This window comes from Rhinolophus sinicus, linkage group LG06, assembly GCF_036562045.2.
Source record: "Rhinolophus sinicus isolate RSC01 linkage group LG06, ASM3656204v1, whole genome shotgun sequence".
Lineage (NCBI taxonomy): Eukaryota > Metazoa > Chordata > Mammalia > Chiroptera > Rhinolophidae > Rhinolophus > Rhinolophus sinicus.
Window position 1 is genome coordinate 16,995,252 of NC_133756.1, and position 19,228 is coordinate 17,014,479.

At 38.1% G+C, this 19,228-nt stretch overlaps 1 protein-coding gene across 2 annotated transcripts in view; it reads left to right on the forward strand.

Moving 5' to 3' along the window:
* Positions 1 to 6,774: 6,774 nt before the first annotated feature.
* Positions 6,775 to 19,228, forward strand: part of NASP (nuclear autoantigenic sperm protein) — a 30,443-nt gene continuing 17,989 nt past the window's right edge. For both annotated transcript variants that reach the window (XM_019749401.2, XM_019749402.2), the window contains exons 1-2: positions 6,775 to 6,944; positions 15,353 to 15,403. In XM_019749401.2, coding sequence (XP_019604960.2) covers positions 6,886 to 6,944; positions 15,353 to 15,403 — 110 coding nt within the window. In that variant the 5' untranslated portion in view covers positions 6,775 to 6,885. The remainder of the gene's footprint in view (positions 6,945 to 15,352; positions 15,404 to 19,228) is intronic.

A 19,228-nucleotide genomic window follows, 5' to 3' on the forward strand; every position in this document is an offset into this window, starting at 1 on the left:
TCCTAAGTCTCTCTATTTGGTCCTTGTAAACAGGGTCTGCAGTCAAAGACGAGTAAGTTTCCTCATGGGAGGAACGACTTAAGCCAGACGGGACCCCATTGAGACCCCCATGAGTTAACACAATAAAAGTCAGGAGGTAGCCATACCCCTCCTCCTCACCATTATGGGAAGCTGCTGATGCATGCCCCAGTTGTTGTCCTGCACCCTGCTGTGCAAAGGACCTATTAGAGCAATAAGATATCGCTCTTCCTGCTTAGCTCCTCACAAGGTTTTACCTTGTGAGACTTGCTCCCCCAGGGGGTTGTACACACCCACCTTAGTCGCCTGGGAACAATGTGCATTGGTTGCTTTGGGACAAATATCTGGGAATTGAAAGAATTTTTATTATGGTGTGGTGTAAGAGTTTCACAGACCCTGCCTCTAATCATGTGATGCTTATTGTAAAAAATCAATAAATACCCACGACGACCCGACTCGGGGCTCCAGTCCCTTAAGGCTGTGAGTCCCTCAGTCCTCTGTGATTTAACTGTATTTGAGTCTCTGTCTCTTTATTATAGTTTAACCCTCACTGCCTCCCTCACCTTCCCACGGCTTGTGTTGTGCAGGTCGCAACATTATACAACAGGACAAGCAAGCCCAAGCTAGCATAATACATACGTGGAGAACACATTTTTACCAGCATAATTAGTCCATATTTAATTACTTTTAAATCTCATTCTATCTAAATTCCCTACATCTAGGATCTATCAGAATCAATCAGAGTTGTTTCTCTCAGAGTGGAGAACCAAGACTGTTTCTTTAACTGTAGGGCTATCCCTTTCTAATTGACTTTACAGTTTAATAGCCTGTGTTAATAAGAGTGCAAACATCATCCTGAGCTGTGATCGAGGTCAAGAGCCATTTGATTCTACCATAACAGAAATGAGATGACACTTCTATTTGTGGAGATCCAGGGTGCCACTTTTTGCAGTTCAAGCTTTACTTTAGTATTCCAGAGACATTATTAACATGACTGTTCTGGCCAGTGAAAAGAAACAAAAAGTGATATGTGTTGGTTTCAGGTGAAAGCTTTAAGAACAAGTGTGAGTTCCAACACATTCTCTCTTTCCCTCTGAAACAATGACAAGCAATGCTCTATATTCTTTGTGATCACTGTTCCATCAGCTTGAGACCCAGAGTGAGGATGAAACAGTGAAATCTCCAGCTGACCTGAGATGAAAATATAGTATCAGTGGAAACTGAACCTTATTGTATAAAGCTGTTGAAGTTTTGGGACTACTTGTTACCACAGTTAAACTTACCCTATCTCAATTAGTACAGTTAAGCTAATGTTTTATTTAGAATATATGCAATGACATTTGCAAGTGAAAGGGGTCTGTAATTTTATTTTTCATATTATCCTACTTTGGAATTAAGACATTAGCTTTTTTGCTATATATAAATGTGTTCAACTCACCATCTTTAAATGAAAGTCTTCCCTAAATTTTGTTAATAAAAATCAGAGTTCTATTACTATTATAGAAAAATTTTTGCTTTTTTTCTACATCTGGAAATATTTCTTTCTTTTTCCTTTTTTCTTTTTTTTTTAAAGGAGAGCGCAGCTCACAGTGGCCCATGCAGGGATGGAACCGGCAACTTTGGTGTTATCAGCACCACGCTCTAACCAACTGAGCTAACCAGCCACCCCCTGGTATTACTTGTTGAAAATGTGTTAATCGTACCTATAAAACCATCTGGACATTTTGGGAAATGGAAGACTTTAACTACAATTTTCAGTTGTTTTATTATTATTATTTTATTTTATTTTTTAATTGGGGAATATTGGAGAACAATGTGTTTTTCCAGGACCCATCAGCTTCATGTCAAGTCATTGTTTTCAATCTAGTTGTGGGGGGCACAGCTCAGCTCCAAGTTAAGTTGTTGTTTCCAATCTAGTTGTGGAGGGTGCAGCTCACTGGCCCATGTAGGAATCGAACTGGCAACCTTGGTGTTATGAGCATTGCGTTCCAACCACTGAGCCAAACGGCCACCCAATTGTTTTATTATTTATTGATCTACTTAAGTTCTCTGTGTCTTTTCGTGTCAATTTTGGCAGTTTGTTTTTTTCTAGGACCACTCCATTAGGTTTTCAAATTTCTTAGCATATAATTATTCTTAATATAATTACTTTAAAATTGTGTCTATAGTTTCTATAGTCATTTCTTCTGGATTTTAATTTTTGCATTCCTATCTATATTATATATATCATAGATATTTATAATATATACATATACTGTTTTTCAAAGAACCAGTCTCTCGTTTTAATAATCTTTTATTTCTCTCTTTTTTCTTGATTTCTGCCCTATCTTCCTTATGTCTTTCCCCCTTGTTGAGATTTCTCTATTGCTCTTTTTCTCACTTCATAAGTTAAATTCTTAGGTTTTTGTTTGTTTGTTTGTTTCCTGGCAAAATTTTTCAAGAGCTGGACGTCTTTATTTAAATACTCCTTAACTGTGTCCTATGAATTTTGACATGTAGTGTATTCATTATGACTCAATTCTAAGTATTTCTTAACTCCCTTCATGATTTTTTAAACCAAAGGGCTATTTATAGTATATTACGTATACCATATACAAATGTTAATTTTCAATGCAAGAAAACTTTGTGGAGAAGACAGTCTATATGATAATGATAACGATTTTTTAGAATTTATTGAGACTTTCTTTGTGGCCTAATACAAGGTCCATTTTTGTAAGTGATCTATGATATTTGAATATAACGTGTGTTTGCTGTTTTTGAATCTAGATTTCTCTATATCACTTGAGCATATTAATAGTATTATGTCTTCAGCATTTCTGCTTATTTTTATCTGCTTGTCATAATTTCTGAGTGACATGCATTAAAAATTTCAGCTACACCTGTCAATTTATATCAGTTTCTTTTGCAATTCTGGTAGTTGTTTCTTGATATATGATTGATATATCTAAGAAGTTTATTTCTCTCTTATGTAACATTTTGGGAGTAAGCAGCCCAGAGCTGGTATAGCGACTCAATGATATTATACTAGGAACCTAGGCTGCTTCTTCTGTCTTACTGCTTTGTCATTCCTGAGACATTGCCCCAATTGACATGGTCTAATATAGTTCACCACCACGTCTTCTGAAAGACAAGCCTCTTCCCTTTGGTGTCTCTACATGGAAGTTACACACATTGCTTCTATTTACTTTCCATTAATCAGAATGTCATCATGTGAGCATTCTAGCTCCAAGGGACATTAACAAGTTTGGTTTTTATTTTGATGGCTGTACACTACAATAAATGAATGAATGAATGAATGAATGAATGAATGAATAAATAAATAAATAAATAAATAAATAAATAAATAAATATCAGAGTTCTATTGCTACTATTCCATGGAAGGGAAAAAATAGATATTGGGAAACAACTAGCAGTCTGTCACAAGGGCTCAACATTTTGTGTGCAATCATTCATTTAATCCCTTTCTTTTCAATATCCTCCTTTTACCCTCAACTTTTATTCACATCAACATTCTTTTTGTTTTGCCCTTTCCAGAAAATAATCTTCCAGTTTTTCTGTTGGTTTGTGGGAGGTTTAGAGGGTCTAATTTCTTCTTAAAATTTTTCAACCTAACCCACTTTTTCAGCCCTATCTTTATTCTCTACTCCAAGAGGTAACTGTCACAACCAATTCCTGAGGCTTTCTGTGGTTTCTGTATTGTCAGTCTGGTTGCTTCTTGGCTTTCCTCATTGGGATTGGGATTCTCTTTCAGTCTGCTAAGTCAGTTACTACTTGTCTATCTCTTCTCCAGCTTTTAAAATTTTGTTTCTGGGGCCGGCCCGGTGGCTCAGGCGGTTAGAGCTCCAAGCTCCTAACTCCGAAGGCTGCCGGTTCGATTCCCACATGGGCCAGTGGGCTCTCAACAATAAGGTTGCCAGTTCAATTCCTCGACTCCCGCAAGGGATGGTGGGCTGTGCCCCCTGCAACTAGCAATGGCAACTGGACCTGGAGCTGAGCTGCGCCCTCCACAACTAAGACTGAAAGAACAACAACTTGAAGCTGAACAGCACCCTCCACAACTGAGATTGAAAGGACAACAACTTGACTTAGAAAAAAGGCCTGGAAGTACACACTGTTCCCTAATAAAGTCCTGTTCCCCTTCCCCAATAAAAATCTTTAAAAAAAAAAAATTTTGTTGCTGTTGCTTCCTCTCCCACTCTCTTTGATCTTGTGAGTTTTACCTTTAAAAACAAATAAAAAATTCCTTCATTGTTATGTAGATGTATTTCAAAAGGGAATGAGTGTAAATTTATGTTCAACCCACCATCTTTAACTGGAAGACCTCCCTAAATCTTGTTAAATATAATTTTATTTTTCCCCCAAGATAGAGTCCCATTTACCCTCATTATTTACTATGAAATATTGCTTTCTATTTTAAGTATATATATATATATATATATATATATATATATATATATATATTTTTTTTTTTTTTTTAATTTTATTTTATTGGGGAAGGGGAACAGCACTTTTTTTTTATTGGGGAACAGTGTGTACTTCTAGGACTTTTTTCGAAGTCAAGTTGTTGTCCTTTCAATCATAGTTGTGGAGGGCACAGTTCAGCTCCAGGTCCAGTTGCCAGTTGTTAGTTGCAGGGGGCGCAGCCCACAATCCCTTGCCAGAGTCGAGGAGTCCAACCAACAACCTTGTGGTTGAGAGCCTGTGCTGCAACCAAGTGAGCCATCCAGGAGCCTAGCGGCAGTTCAGCTGAAGGTGCCGTGTTCAATCTTAGTTGCAAGGGGCAGAGCCCACCATCCCTTGCAGGAGTTGAGGAGTCGAACAGTCAAACCAGCAACCTTTGTGGTTGAGAGCCCACTCGCCCATGTGGGAATTGAACCAGCAGCCTTTGGCCTTAGGAGCATGGAGCTCCAACCATCTGAGCCACCAGGCAGGCCCCTCCCTTAAGTAGATATATTTTGAGTGAAATTATTTCCAGTTCTAATTATGATTATATGATGATTATTTTATTCTTTCATTCAACAAACTCACTTTGGACACTGACTATGAGTCAGCCACTGTTGTATGCATTAGGGATTTAGCTGTAAACAAAACAGAAAAGATCACATGGTGCCTATATACTTAGGAGGGGAAAAGAGTAAAAAAACCCAAGTAAATAACTTTAGATTTTGGTAAGTACAATGGATGAAATAAACAAAAGGAAACTCATTTTGATTGAGTGTCCAGGGAAGGCCTCTTTGGAACAGTATTAGTAATATTTGAGATGAGGCCAACGGAGACTTTTTTTTTTTTTTTTTTTGGTCTTTAGGACCTAGTATAAAGCCTTGCACATAATTGCTCAGTGAATATTATTAGTTTAAACAGATGAGTGGGTCACACAAGTCACTGGATTGGATTTCTCAGGCCCTAGCCCTGGCTCCAGAGAGAGATCTCTCCTTTCTCCACCCCAACCCTCCAGTTACCATGTTATCAGACTGGCCAGCCAGGCACAATGCTTATTGTTGAAGCAAGCATTACCCCTAATTCTCACAATATCCTTAAGGAGTCGATACTAATATTGTCCTCACATTTAATCTTAAAAGGTTACATGACTTGGCTCAGGTCACCCAATTAACAACAGGAGAGTCCATTTTTGTTTGCCACAGGAATTGGCATTTTCAGGTCCAGCTCTATACCCCCAAAGATTTCAACCTGCCTGAGCCTTGACAGACTAGAATAAGTATCCTCTGGAATCTCCCAGTGTGCCTGAAAATGGACGTAAATACAATTCTATACTGATCACTGTCATCTAGGCTATGGTGGAAAGCAATGGATGATGCTCCAGGTGTGGGGAAGTGCAAGCATTTCAGCCTGCCGGTTATCTTTCACTCAGTTGCAGGAAATGAGGCATACTGCTTTCCATAACCGACTTGTCTTGCAACTTTCTGAGCAAGTCACACCTTCCTTGAACCTTGGTTTCTATTTCTATCAAATAGGGTTGATAATACCGATCTCACTAGCAGCATTTAAGATTAAGCAAGACGGTTAATAGCTGTAAAATTTCTAAGCAGAGTACCCTCGCACGTTCTGGCGCAAACAAATTGTAGTTCAGAGGGACGAAAAGAGGTGGGAACAGTAGGTTAGGCAGGTTTGGAGTCTGGGTAGAGCCTAAGCGGATGGGGTCCGCGGATTGGGCCAGCCGAAGGGGCCGGGCCAAGAAGGAGGAGTCAGCAGTGTCCTTCCACAGCACTGAGCTTTGAATCAAGCGCGGTAGTTTCAGGTGTAGCCAATCCTAGACTAGCATTTTCTTCCGTCAGTTGTTGCTAAGGCTCATAGCCACGAGTCTCTCACCGAGATCGGTTCTAACCGTTGCTGTACCCGTGCTCTGCTTTTGCGTGTCCATCCGTTACGACTCAGAGACTGGACAGAAAGTTTCAGACACCTCTCCGAGTATCCGGGCCGGAAAGAGGCTACTCGCTCCAAACATGCAGAGCAGCACCAGCTTCCCCTTTTGTGGAAGTCGCTGGCTGACGCCGAGTCAGGAGTTGTAATACCAATATTCCAGTTCTTCTTACACGACTTGCTAGAAAAGTAGGAAGTTGCTTTTTTGGGGGAAAGAGGGCAAGGCAAGAAAGGTACCCCGTAAAGCCAGAAGCCACGGTGGGGGTGTCCTTGGGTGAGACTAGGCTGAGTTCTGGCCCTTTAAACTCGAGGGGGAGGATCCGGAAGTGGATGGGCGGGATGAAAGGCCCTGATATATAAGAGGGCCCAGCCGCGCGGGGTCTCCAATCTGCCATTTTCTGTCCGCAAATAAGTCTCTGGCTTCCGAAATTCCCTCTATATTCCTCACAGGCTGTATTCCGTCCGCTGGCCCACCACCTCAGGGGAACGATGGCCGCAGACTCCACAGCCACTGCCGCCATCGCCGCGGAGCTGGTTTCCTCCGACAAGTAAGCAGGACCGTGGAGAGCTTGAGGCACTGGCCATTCCACGGGAAAGGGGTGGTGGACTAGGGCTCCCCGGGAGAGGAGACCGGTGGGCGGGAGGACTTGCCTCCCAATGAACAACCGTTGCTGTTAGGGAAGGTCTGGACACTGGAGAAGCCCACCTCTTGCAGAGAGCCTGGAGTATTAGCCGTAACGCGGGGTCGGCTGGCGCCCCCTGCCCCGCTTTTCGCGGCCGCCATCTTGCCGGGGGCAGCGGCAGCGGTCCTCATCGCCTGCCCCTCTTCTTCCTCCCGAGGCCCGGGGCTATCTACGGGGAGGCGGGGCCCTAGCGCGTCTGTGTGCCTTTATGCCTCTACTGTCCCCGCACTCGTGGCGCACGCCTCCAGTAGCATCTCCAAACAACAAGGGGAAATAACCAATAGAGATTTGGCGCCAAAAAACAGAAAAGCCCTGCGCAAGGGAGGCTGGACCCGTGGGGTCGGGGGGCGGGGCCTCTCGAGGGGCGGGGTCTTGCGCCTTTGCGTTCACTTGCCTCCGCCGGCTCTGGAGCAGGGGGCGGGGACCTGAGGAGGCGGGAAAACTTCCATTGTTTGGGGCCGTGCGGCCGGAGCTTCGGCCTTCCGCAGTGGGGCGCGGTGACGCTAGTTCCCTGCGGCCTGTTGGCTCACCTGGTGCCTTCCTACCCACAGCTAGCCCTATTCTTAGGTCTGTGGTGGAGAGCATCGTGGTTCTTTAGATATTGGGGTGTTTGCGAGAGACCTAGCTGCTTCTGGGATTTTTTACGTGGACGCGAAGTATCTGCACCTAGTGCTACGTCTGGCTCTGCTCATTGGCCGCAGTGTTTGGTTGCTAGGTGAATAAGCAGTATGCTCTGAGTGTAGTAGAATGACTGGAGGGAATGATAGATATGATTGCCACTCAGATCTACGTTATTTTTTGAATAGTGAAGGGAACACTCCGTTCATTAGAGGAAAAAACAAGTGCTCTTTTCCATCTAATAGGTCTGACTTCCCAATCTTCCTTTATTTTTCATGAGCCTTGTTTTATTTTTTTCCTTGTGCACTTTAGTAGAAGTTAGCTTCCTCCGCTATACAGGGACAGGCTGCTGTGAGGTTTTTGTGATTGATCCATTATAGGCTTACACTCTATGATTGTATTAATACATTTACAGTTACCAGAGATCTACTTATCTATCTACTCTACCTATCACTTTTTGCTACCTACTACCGTACTTTTTGGGTCGTTTTGAATGTTTTTTTATTTGATCCACATGAGTATACCGTGAAGTAATTATCTTCTATAAGTGAGAAAAATCAAAATTAGAACGCAGGAATCAATTCCAAATTGATAAGTGACAGAGTCTGCGTTAAACCCCAGTATTTCAAATTTATTTCTTCATTGCCAACCCTAAAGCTTACCTAGGAGGAAATTGCATGAAAACCTAATTAGCTAGTCTGAGAGAACAATAAAGGTAGCATTCCTCAGTTAATGTTGGTTGGGGCTATTCAAAGGTAAAACCGCACCTAAGGTGTTCAAGGGGGAGGGTAAAGAAAATGACCTTAAATTTAGACTTTAATAGGAATGCACATAATTCCAGCATAACCATCGAAAGAATAAAAACATGTATAAATTCCAAACCAGTAGAGAGACAAAATCTAATGAGAAATGAGCCTTAATTCAGAGTTGATTTTTTTAATACCAGCTTCGTAAGTAGTGATGTTGGACCACAGTTTTGTCATTGTAAAAAGCTTCAATTGGGCTTCTGTTCCTCATGCCATTTAAACAGCATTGCAAAAGGTAAGCAATAATTGTCTAAATGCTAAATCAGTCCTTGTCATGATAGTTTTCTAACTAGTTTTTAACTGTTTTGTTTATGTTAGAAAAGATAAAGAATATAGCAGTTTGTACTGTAGTGATAAGGAGAAATGAGAGCTCAGAAAGTCTTGTGTGATACATTGAATATTGGCTTAGTTATCTTATAATAATTCCCAAACTGCTTATCTGTTGCTTTAGATGACAGATGTCGAAATTGGTTTAGTTCAGTAATAAAGTTCTGGCAGCTCAAATGCTAAGTGGCAAAGTCACTTGCCCTAATCCTAGTGATTCAGAATCCGTAGCTTATTTTAACATACTGATTTAGGTGCCAGGCTTTGTGCTTGATGCTAGGCTGCTACAGCTAGGATAAGGTAGACATGGTTTCTCTCCTTAGAGCAAAACCCTGAGCAAATTGTATGTCGTTATTCTACATTGTTGTATAAATGGTTGCCTACTTGACATATCCGAGCACTTTGCACTATATTTTGGAGGTCATTCCTCATCAGGACATAATTTCCTGATGGCTGCATTGTATTCTATTCTGTGGCTGTCTCACAACAAGTTCCCTATCATTGGACATTTGAGTTGTTTAGTTATTAAAAAGAGTGCTGCAGTGACTAACCTTGTAATAAACCATGGACTAGTATATTTGTAGGGTAAATTTCTACAGGTAGAATTGCTGGATTAAAGAGTTAGTGTTCATTTGTTTTTGATAGATACTGCCAAATAGGCCTTCATAGACTTACGTTAATGTAAATTTTTATTAACAATATATGGGAGCACTTTTATCCTACATCCTTGTCTTTGACTATTGGATGGGTAAAAAGCGCTTTCTCATTACAATTTTGTGTTTCTCTTAAGAATGAATGTGAAAATGTTTTCAAATGTTTGAGCTGTTCATGTTTTGTGTGAATGTGTTTATATCTTTAATCTTTTCCTGTTGGGCTTAATTCTATGTATATTTGCTAAGTTGACCTTTTGTAAAATGAACTCATTGGAGTAGAATTTATCAGTCTTCCCTGGTTTCTGAATTTAAAAAGGCCTTCTCCAGATAACTTACAAAGTAATTCTCCCATGATTTCCTCTAATATTTTTTGGCTTTGTATTTTACACAATAATTTTTCAAGAGAAGCAGAAATCCAGATTTTTATGTGATATCTTCATAGTTTTAAATGTAGAATTCTAATTAACATTAAAAAGTACTGAATAACATGTCTATGGATCAGGTGGGACATGAACATCAATTTATAATTTTTGTTCTGATCCATTGATTCTTAGAGTGTGGTCCCAAAACCAGCAGTATCACTATCACTGGGAAATTTAAGAAATACAAAACTTGGACCTCATAGTAGACCTACTGAATAAACTCTAGGGGCGGGGGCTCAACATGTTCTCCAAGTGATTCTCATGTAGACTGAAGTTTGACAACTACTACTTTAATCCATCTTTTCTTCTGACTATACTAGTACTGCCTTAATTCAGGCCCTTTTTATTTGTTTAGGCCACTAAGTAAGAATAGAAGTAAATTCACTGTTGAGTGCTTTACAATACTTTTTACTAGTGTCTTTACTGACTTTTTGTTTCTAACGTTATCCACTTTGAAACTATTAATATCTTTTGTACTACCATCAGGTGTATAAAAAGTAAATTTGATCATATTACACCTTCAGCTACTCACTTCAGAATAAACATTTAAAACCTAATTAGGTTGGCATTAAACTAAATGATCTGGCTCTTGTATTAACTATCCAGCCTTTCTCCTCATTACATCTTGTGATGGGAAGCGGGGAGAAGCTAGTGCATGTCTACTGTAATTAAATATACATATATATGGTAATGGAATGTAAAGTACAGGAAGTTAATACTCAGGAATGCCTGTTTTTGGCCATCTGAAATCTTCCAAATATGTATGACTTTATTCACTTTTTCAAATTATACTGAAAAGAAATGTGCAGCTATCCACCAAAATACATAAGCAAGTGACCCTTAACTGCGCAGGTTTGAACTGCGCAGGCCCACCTATATGTGGATTTTTTTTCAATCAATATGTACTGTACTATAAATATTTTCCTATGGTTTTTAAAAACATTTTCTGTTCTCTAGCTTACTTTATTTTAAGAATACTACAACATATAATACATATAACAAAATATGTGTTAATTGACTTACATTATTGGTAAGGCTTCTGGTCAACACTAGGCTATTAATAGTTGTTTTTGGGGAGTCATACATTGTCCAAATTTTTGACTGTGCAGGAGGTCTCGGTGCCCCTAACCCAGGTGTTGTTCAAGGGTCAACTGTACAATGTTCATAGAAGCTGTTACAATCACCAAAACCTACAAATGAGCCAAATGTCCATCAACAGTAGTATGGATAATCCTTCTGTTTATATAATAGAATACAGCAATGAACAAGCTAGATTTATATGAATCATGGATGGATCTCACAGACATGATTAAATGACATGAAAGAATCTGATTTTGTTTATATAAAGTTCAAAAATCAGATAGAAACCAAATACTGTCATATTTATCATTTTCAATGCTTTTGTTTATTTGTATAGATAAATTTCTACCTGGTATTTTCTTCCTAGACTTCCTTTAACATTTCTTCTAATGATAGCCTACTGGTGATGAATTCTCCCTGCTTTTATATGCAAGAAAAGGCTTTATTGCACTCATTTTTGAAAGATACTTCTCTAGCTATAGAATATGTTGCTAGTTTTTTCTTTCAGTATGTCAATATTGCTTCTCACTGTCTTCTGGCTTGCATTGTTTCTAACAAGAAGTTGGCTGTCATTTTTGTTCTGATTCTATATGGCATGTGTCTTTTCCTTTGCCTGATTTTTGTGGGTTTTTTTCTATCAGTAGTTTTCAGCAATTTGAATATGATGTGCCTTAGTGTGGTTTTCTTCATGTTTCTTCTGCTTGGAGCTTGTTGATTGTTGGATCTGTGGATTTATACTTCTCATCAAAATTGGCACATTTTTGCCATTATTTCTCTTTAAAATTTATTTTTTTTAATTTTGATTTTATTGTGTTTGTTTTTGCCATCATTTCTTTAAACATTTTTCTATTCCACTCCCCCCTCCACCCCCCCCCCATACTTTCAGGGACTCCAGGTACATATATATTTGTCTGTTCAGTGTCTCACAAAATTCTTTGTGTTTGCATTTTGGATGGTTTCTCTGAATCTTTTCTTCAGGTCTGATTGCTGTTAATCCTGTCAAGTGTATTTTTTGTCCAGAAGTTTGATTTGGGTATATTTTTTAAAAATACCTATTTCTTTCATCATTGTGCTTGTGCTTTCCTTTACATTCTTGAGCTGGTGGAATATATTTATAATTGCATTAATGTCCTAATAAATGCTTTAATGTGTCTCATTCTATTGTCTGTCATTTCTGAGTCTATTTCTATTGATTACGATAACTTTTTTCCCACTATGGGTTTTAATTTCCTGCTTTTTTCACCTGATAATTTTTATTTATATATTTGATCAGATACTGCGAGGTTTGTTGTTGGGTGTTGGAGTTTTTATTCCATTGAATATGTTTTGGCTGTTTGGGATGGAGTTAACTTGGAAACAGATGGTCCTTTTGAGGCTTGCCTTTAAGTTCTGTTAGACAGGTCTGGAACAGTCTTTAGTGCTAATTTAACTCCATTACTAAAGCAGCACTTGATGCTCTGTGGTAGCAGGTCTTTCTCCTCTGGCTGATGGGAGTTATTCTATACATCCTGCGTGATTGCTGAGGATTGTTTCATCTACTCCTTTCTGGTGGTTCTTTCCCAGCCTCAGTAGTTTTCTCATGCATAAACTGATCAACACTTAGCCTCCCAATCCCCAGACAGTCTCCTCAATTCTGTGAGATGGACTCTGTTCAGGTTCCTTCTGTACTGTGGACAAAACTCTAGGTAGCTGGGAACACTTGCAGGGCTCACCTCACTTGTTTCCCTTCTCTCTGATCACTGTCCTATGCCACTAGTTCAAAGTCTGAAAACTGATGTTTCATGTATTTTTGGCCTTTTTTTTTTAAGTTGTTTTGAGGTGGGAGGGTGAGCCTTGACTAATAGTGATAAATAGTATTGCACCTCACTCCTCACCTATGCGTGTACAAAACATATTGTGTATTCTTGCTGCCACTGGTGCCTGAATCTTTTTGTAGCCTGTATGTGCAGCATTAATGTGTTTATTTTTAATACTGAAGCTGTTTTTGGACATTTGTGTTAACTACCACATTGTGTGGTCCATAGATTAGTGTTGGTTTGCGAACTGTTTTTTACTGGTCTACAAAGAGATAAGTATAAAAATTTGGAGTAAGCGTTTAGAAACAAATTTGACATTGCTCTGACATTTCTGTATATTTTTTAAAAACCATCTCTTATTCACTGGAAATAAAAAAAAATCTGGTCCTTCAATCACAAGTAATTTGAGAAGCTCTGTGCTGGAATTTGACCAGATTAACCCCTTAGTGAAACTATTTGAATATAACTCGCTATGACAAACTTAAGATAAGGATCCCAGGCTATTTCAGGGTTCCGGGCAGATCTGCTTGCTTACCTGCAGCTGAAAGCACTGCCTTTTAAATTGTGCCTCATCTGTGTGGCTGTAGCTGTGAAGTGTCTGCTTATTTTCAATGCTATTCTCCCCCCCACCCCCATTTCTTAGGCCTTTTCATCAAACTTGTGTTTACCAATATAATCACAAAAGGATTGGGAGTTAAAAGCAAAGATTTTTGGATCTTTGCTGAAAGTAGCTGACAACTTTTTATCTTTAAGTCATGTCCTAGGACTCAGCCTCCAATATAGTTAGTCCCTACCTGTCATTTAATCTCTTCTACCTTCTCTGTACTTTTCTAAATAAGTTGTCCCTCTCTGTTTTGCTGGAGAGACTTTGTCTCCAATGCTTAGCACATAGTAGGTACTAAAACTAAAATATCTTTAAATTTATTTATTGAATTGAGTAAGCTCTTTTTTAATTGTTCATTTGTTTCATCCATGTGTTTCATATCTATTTTCATAAATTTGGTGTAGCTAAACAAGAAAGTCCAGATGTGGAAAAACTGATCGACTCAGTTCTATTTGTTTTGTTTGTTTTAACCTTTTGGGGAGTTTTCAGTAATTGTCTATTACAGATAATGGAAAGCCCTTTTATCTTCTACAGTGTCTATTCTCTCATACTCTAGCTTTCTTTTTTTTTTTCTGTATATACTCCAATTCTAATTTAATGCTTCCAAGGTGTTAGTACGCAGTAGTGAAGTTGCCTCTTTTCCCACTGTTCTTTCCTTTTTCTCCATTTCACCATCACAGCTAACGGCATTCTTGGCACTCATTTGTAATTTAATGGTCTTTGTTTTTAAGCTTTGGTGTGCTTTGAGGGCACATTTATAAATGATGTCCTTATCTAAATATTGCCTTTGGGATATAGGTGAAAACTGATGATGGAGCAGATAAAAATGGCAAGGATTTAAATTAATACCAAGTGAATGGTGTCAATCTCTATAGGGTCCCTAAGTAGTAACTTAAGTCATCCCTGTCTTGAAACCTACCTAAGGCACAATTGTATTGTAAAGAAAGGGTTAAGCCTTCATTCCTTTTATTTACCAATTTTCAAAATAATGCAATGGTCTGTCGTTCTCCCAAGATGCCTAATGAGTTTTTTCTTTTTGTGTTATTGTGAACTTAATGGATTTAAACATATTTGAAGTTTTTCAATCCATTGCAGTTACCTTTGTTGATGCTGAAATTGTCGCTTCTTTTGGCCTGTGGGATTTTTAGTCAGGTTGGTTCCTGAGTACTTTTGTAATATTTTTGTAAATACTTTGTAATAATTTTGGAAATGTTTTGTAAATATTATTTCAAATATATAGAAAAGTTGCAAAAATAGTGCAAAGCACTCTTCCTATGCTTTCCCATGGATTTCCCATATTTGCTTTATAATTCCTTTTGGCATGACCATAAGTAGATATGACCCTAAGTAATATTAAATATAGTTGTATTGCTTTCTGGCATGAAATTATCCCAGACTCACCCTTGTACTTCTCCTGTCCCAGCTTAGAATCAATTATTTCTCAGTGGAGTCTTGGTTCCTATTAGTGGGAAATAGTTTCTCAGGAATAGTCTGAGTGTTAGGAGGTACTCATTGCTACTGAGTTGGTCATTATTGCCAAACCTTTTCAGTAAAACATTATGATATGTCTTAAAGATACTTACATATTAGGACTTTTCAAAAATGAATGTTCTTGGAAACTTTTTAAAAAAAAACAAACTTATTTTTAGTGAGCAGTTTTGTAGAATGAGGTTTGTCAGGAATGCACATGGCATTATAACAGAAATACTACATTCTCTTCCATCTAATCATAAACTCAAAGCTAGTATGACACCGTCTTGTTCATTGTGGTATACCTTATGCTTAGCAAATAAGCATTTAACAGATATTTGAATAAGATTAAGTAAATATTAAGATCTTAGTGTCATGTTGTGCTTTTAATAATAAAATGGTAGCTCTTTTTATAGCATTATATTTTTCTTAATTTTTTACTTAATTTCCAGGCTTAAAATAACCTCCGTTTTAATTTTTTCCCCCCTTTTTCATTACAGAATTGAAGAAGATGCTCCTGCCCCTTCTACCTCTGCTGATAAAGTAGAGAGGTAAGATTTTTTTACATGGTACAATTAGATTTATATATGGCACATAAACTATGAGTGCTATATAACTTGAGGGCAGTTATTTATTTTTTTCCTCTTCTTGTCCCTCTTCCCCCAACTCCAGTTCAAGCGGTCGTTTCTCAGTCCAGTTGCATAGGACACAGCTCCCTGGCCCATGCTGGTATTATGAGCCTTGCGCTTCCCCGGCTGAAGCAGTTGGTTGCTGGTCGGCCACGCACAGCAGCTCTCGCCGGGTGCTCACGCCAACCTTGGCTGCTCACGGCAGCCCAGCTCCAGGGAGAGCTGTTGTTCATAATCTTAGCTGTAGAGGCACAGCTCACTGGCCCATATGGGAATCCAACTGGCAACCTTAGCAATCCAACCACCTGAGCCACCGGGCCGGCCCGAGAGGGCAGTTATTTTTCATAGGTAACAAATAAGACTGAATATTAGGGTACTTGTCTGTAATTTAAAATATGGAGTCCTGACAATGATGTCTTTAGTTTTTTGTTTTGTTTTGTTTTTTGTTTTTTTGTATTGATTAAAATACTAGAATAGTAAGTTATTTAGTTCTGTTCCTTACTCGGTATACAATATGCCTGGCAAATGCTAATCTATTTTTTGAATACTTTTGCTGATTTAGATCTGTATTTTGTAAGGTTGCCATTTTCAGTTTTGTTATTCTAGTTTAAAAGTCTTAAATTGTATTTTGAGCTCAAACCTACTTCCTTATGTTGATGTAACCATGGTTCTTAACCAGAGGTAAGCATAATACTTAAGCAGAAAGCTTATCCAAAAGATAGGTGCCTGGATTGCCTTCCTAGAGATTTTGTTTGTTAAGCTTGAAATAGAATTCAGGTTTTATGTTTTGGAAAAGCTTTCTGATCATTCTTAAGTTCACTTAGGCTGAGAATCACTGTTTTAAATTCTCTTCAGTCCTTCCCGTAGAATATCTCTGCATGTGTTTTTCATGAGACTTTAGGGTTTTTTGTTTTTTTTTAGTTTTTTTTTTATGCTTTTCATGTTGTGTCTTAAATCCCCTTGTCATCTTGGTTATTTAAACTATGCCTTCTAGAAATACTACCTAATGATTTGTGACTCAGTCTGGATTTTGGGTGGAAGTAGTACTGCTCAGGATTGGTCTTAAACACACATTCACATAACCCTTTTAGAGGGTTAATCTTTGGATATACCATAATATTTAAATTTCTGGATTGAGCATAAGGGGTAAAATGTAGCTAGTCTATCTGACTCCCCACAGCACAGTGCTGACGTTGAGTTACCAATATTTATAAGCATTTGTGATTGTTTTTTCTTTTTTTTGAGGAGCATGATACTCTGATTCTGACAGAAACATGAAGGATGGTTGGAAAAAGCATGACTAGTCACATTATAAATATATAGCAACTGACCTGAAGTGGATATTTAGTACTGCCTACCAGTTATAGCACACTTCCTGGTCAAGTCATTTTCCATCTGCTAACCAAATTTATCTTAAACATTCAATACCATCATCTCTCTTCTTGCTCTTATGTGATGATTTTATTAATACTTTATTTTTTGTTGTTTGATTGTCCAGTAAATAAGCAATAGGAAGAGAAATTTCTTAACACTGTGTCATAAATCTGTACCCGCATATTTTCTTTTGGATATTAGTCCTTGTTCTTAGCAGTTCTCAGTGTATAGTCTACACCCTTAGGGTCCCCAAGACCCTTTCAGAGATTCTCTGAGATCAAAACTATTTTCATAATTGGAAGACCATTTGCATTTTTTTCCTCCCATGAAGGCAGAAATTTATAATTAATTCTTTGTATAACCACCTGGGATCATTTCTTGTCTTAACCATTCGTTGCATAGCAGTTTTGAGCAGAGGAGTAAAATTGTCATAGATAATGGCAAAATACTTTCTTGGGGGGAAGCCACAAAATATTTTGGCTGATAATTAGCTGAAATACCATTTTTGAAAATATGTGCTGCTCTACATTATATATTTTTTATCTGCTAATTTCGACAATGATTTTTGTACTTAAATGTAAGATTTATATTCCTATTGCATTTATCCTAGTCAATTAACTCAGCCCATGAACATTTTCTTTTTAAAATCTATATAAACTAAAAACTAAACAAACAAAAAAACCCTAGTTCACCCAAGTCTCCTACCTCCCACCCTGACTCTGGCAACCACCAATTTGTTCTCTGTATCTACATGCTTGTGTGGTGTTTTCTTGGTTGTTTGTTTTTTAGATTCCATATATAAGATAGATCATATGGTCTTTGTCTTTTGTCTTTCTCTGTCTGACTTATTAATATTTCATGTAGCCTAATACACTCGAAGTCCATCCATGTCACAAATGGCAAGATTTCATTCTTTTTTATGGTTGAATAATTTTCGATCATATATATCAATGGACACTTAGGTTGTTTCCATGTCTTGGCTATTGTAAATAATGCTGCAGTGAACATCGGGGTGCAAATATGTCTTTTCGAGTTAGTGTTTTTGTTCTCGGGTAAGTACGCTGAATAATATGGTAGTACTATTTTTAATTTTTTGAGGAACTCCCATACTGTTTTCCATAGTGGCTGCACCAATTTACATTCCTACCAACAGTATACAAAGATTCTCCTTTCTTCACATCCTTACCACCACTTGTTATTTCTTGCTTTCTGACAATAGCCGTTTTTCACTATGTTGAGATTGGCACTAATGGTACAAAAGCAGTGGTGGATAAATCTGCTGGTCCCTTAACGTAAGTCAAAGCAGTGGCACCAAACAGTACAAGTAGTTCTTTTGTTTTTTGCTACCTGTTTGACTTTGGAATGTTCCTGATGTGAAATACTTCCAATTTCACTTAGGAATATTTGTAATAAAGTGCTATAAGCTTATTAAGTTTATTCTTAGTCCTTCACTACATGGCTGTATAATCTGAGTCAAAATGGGAAGCGTGTGTGGGTACTACTTCTGTATCCAGAAGTTTGTACAATGGTTGTCTTTAGGAAAAGCACTTGTGTAACTGAATTAAGCATTGAATTTTTCATGGAATTTTGGATCTACTTGGAAGAATGGCAATCAAACTCATTGAGACTTGGGTATTGGCAGACATTTTCTCTAAGTTGAGTAAAATGAGCTTGTCACTTTAAGGGAAACAACTGAGAATATCTGTTACCAGTGATAGAAGTTGAACTTTCAAATGAAAATTAAGTGTTTGGAAGTAATATTGACCACTGTGAGCTTGATAGCATCCCAATATTTCAAGAATCTTCTGATGAAATTGGTGGTGATTAAAAAAAAAAAAGTAAAATGCACTTAACATAAAATTTACCATCATAACCATTTTTAAGTGTGTAGTTTAGTAATGTTGAGTACATTCACATTGTTGTGGAACGAGTCTCATTTTCATCCCAACTGAAACTGTACCCACTAAACAACAGGTCCCCGTTGTCCTCTTCCCCCAGCCCCTGGTAACCACCATTCTACTTTTGGTCTCTGAATTTGACTATTCTAGGTACCTCATATAAGTGGAATCATGAATCATTTGTCTTTTTTTTGTGACAGACTTCACTTAATATAAAGTCCTCAAGGTTTGTTCATGTGGTAGCGTCTGTCAGAATTTCCTTTTTAAGGCTGAATATTATCCCATGGTATGTATATGCCACATTTTGTTTATTCATTCATCTTTCGATGGATACTTGAGTTGGTTCCACCTTTTGGCTATTGTGAATAATGTTGTTAAGCTCCTGGGTGTACATCATCATTCGTGAGTAGAACATCTATTCAGAGTACAAAAGAGAGTAAATGATTACTGGTGTACTATCGTATTTCCCTGAAAA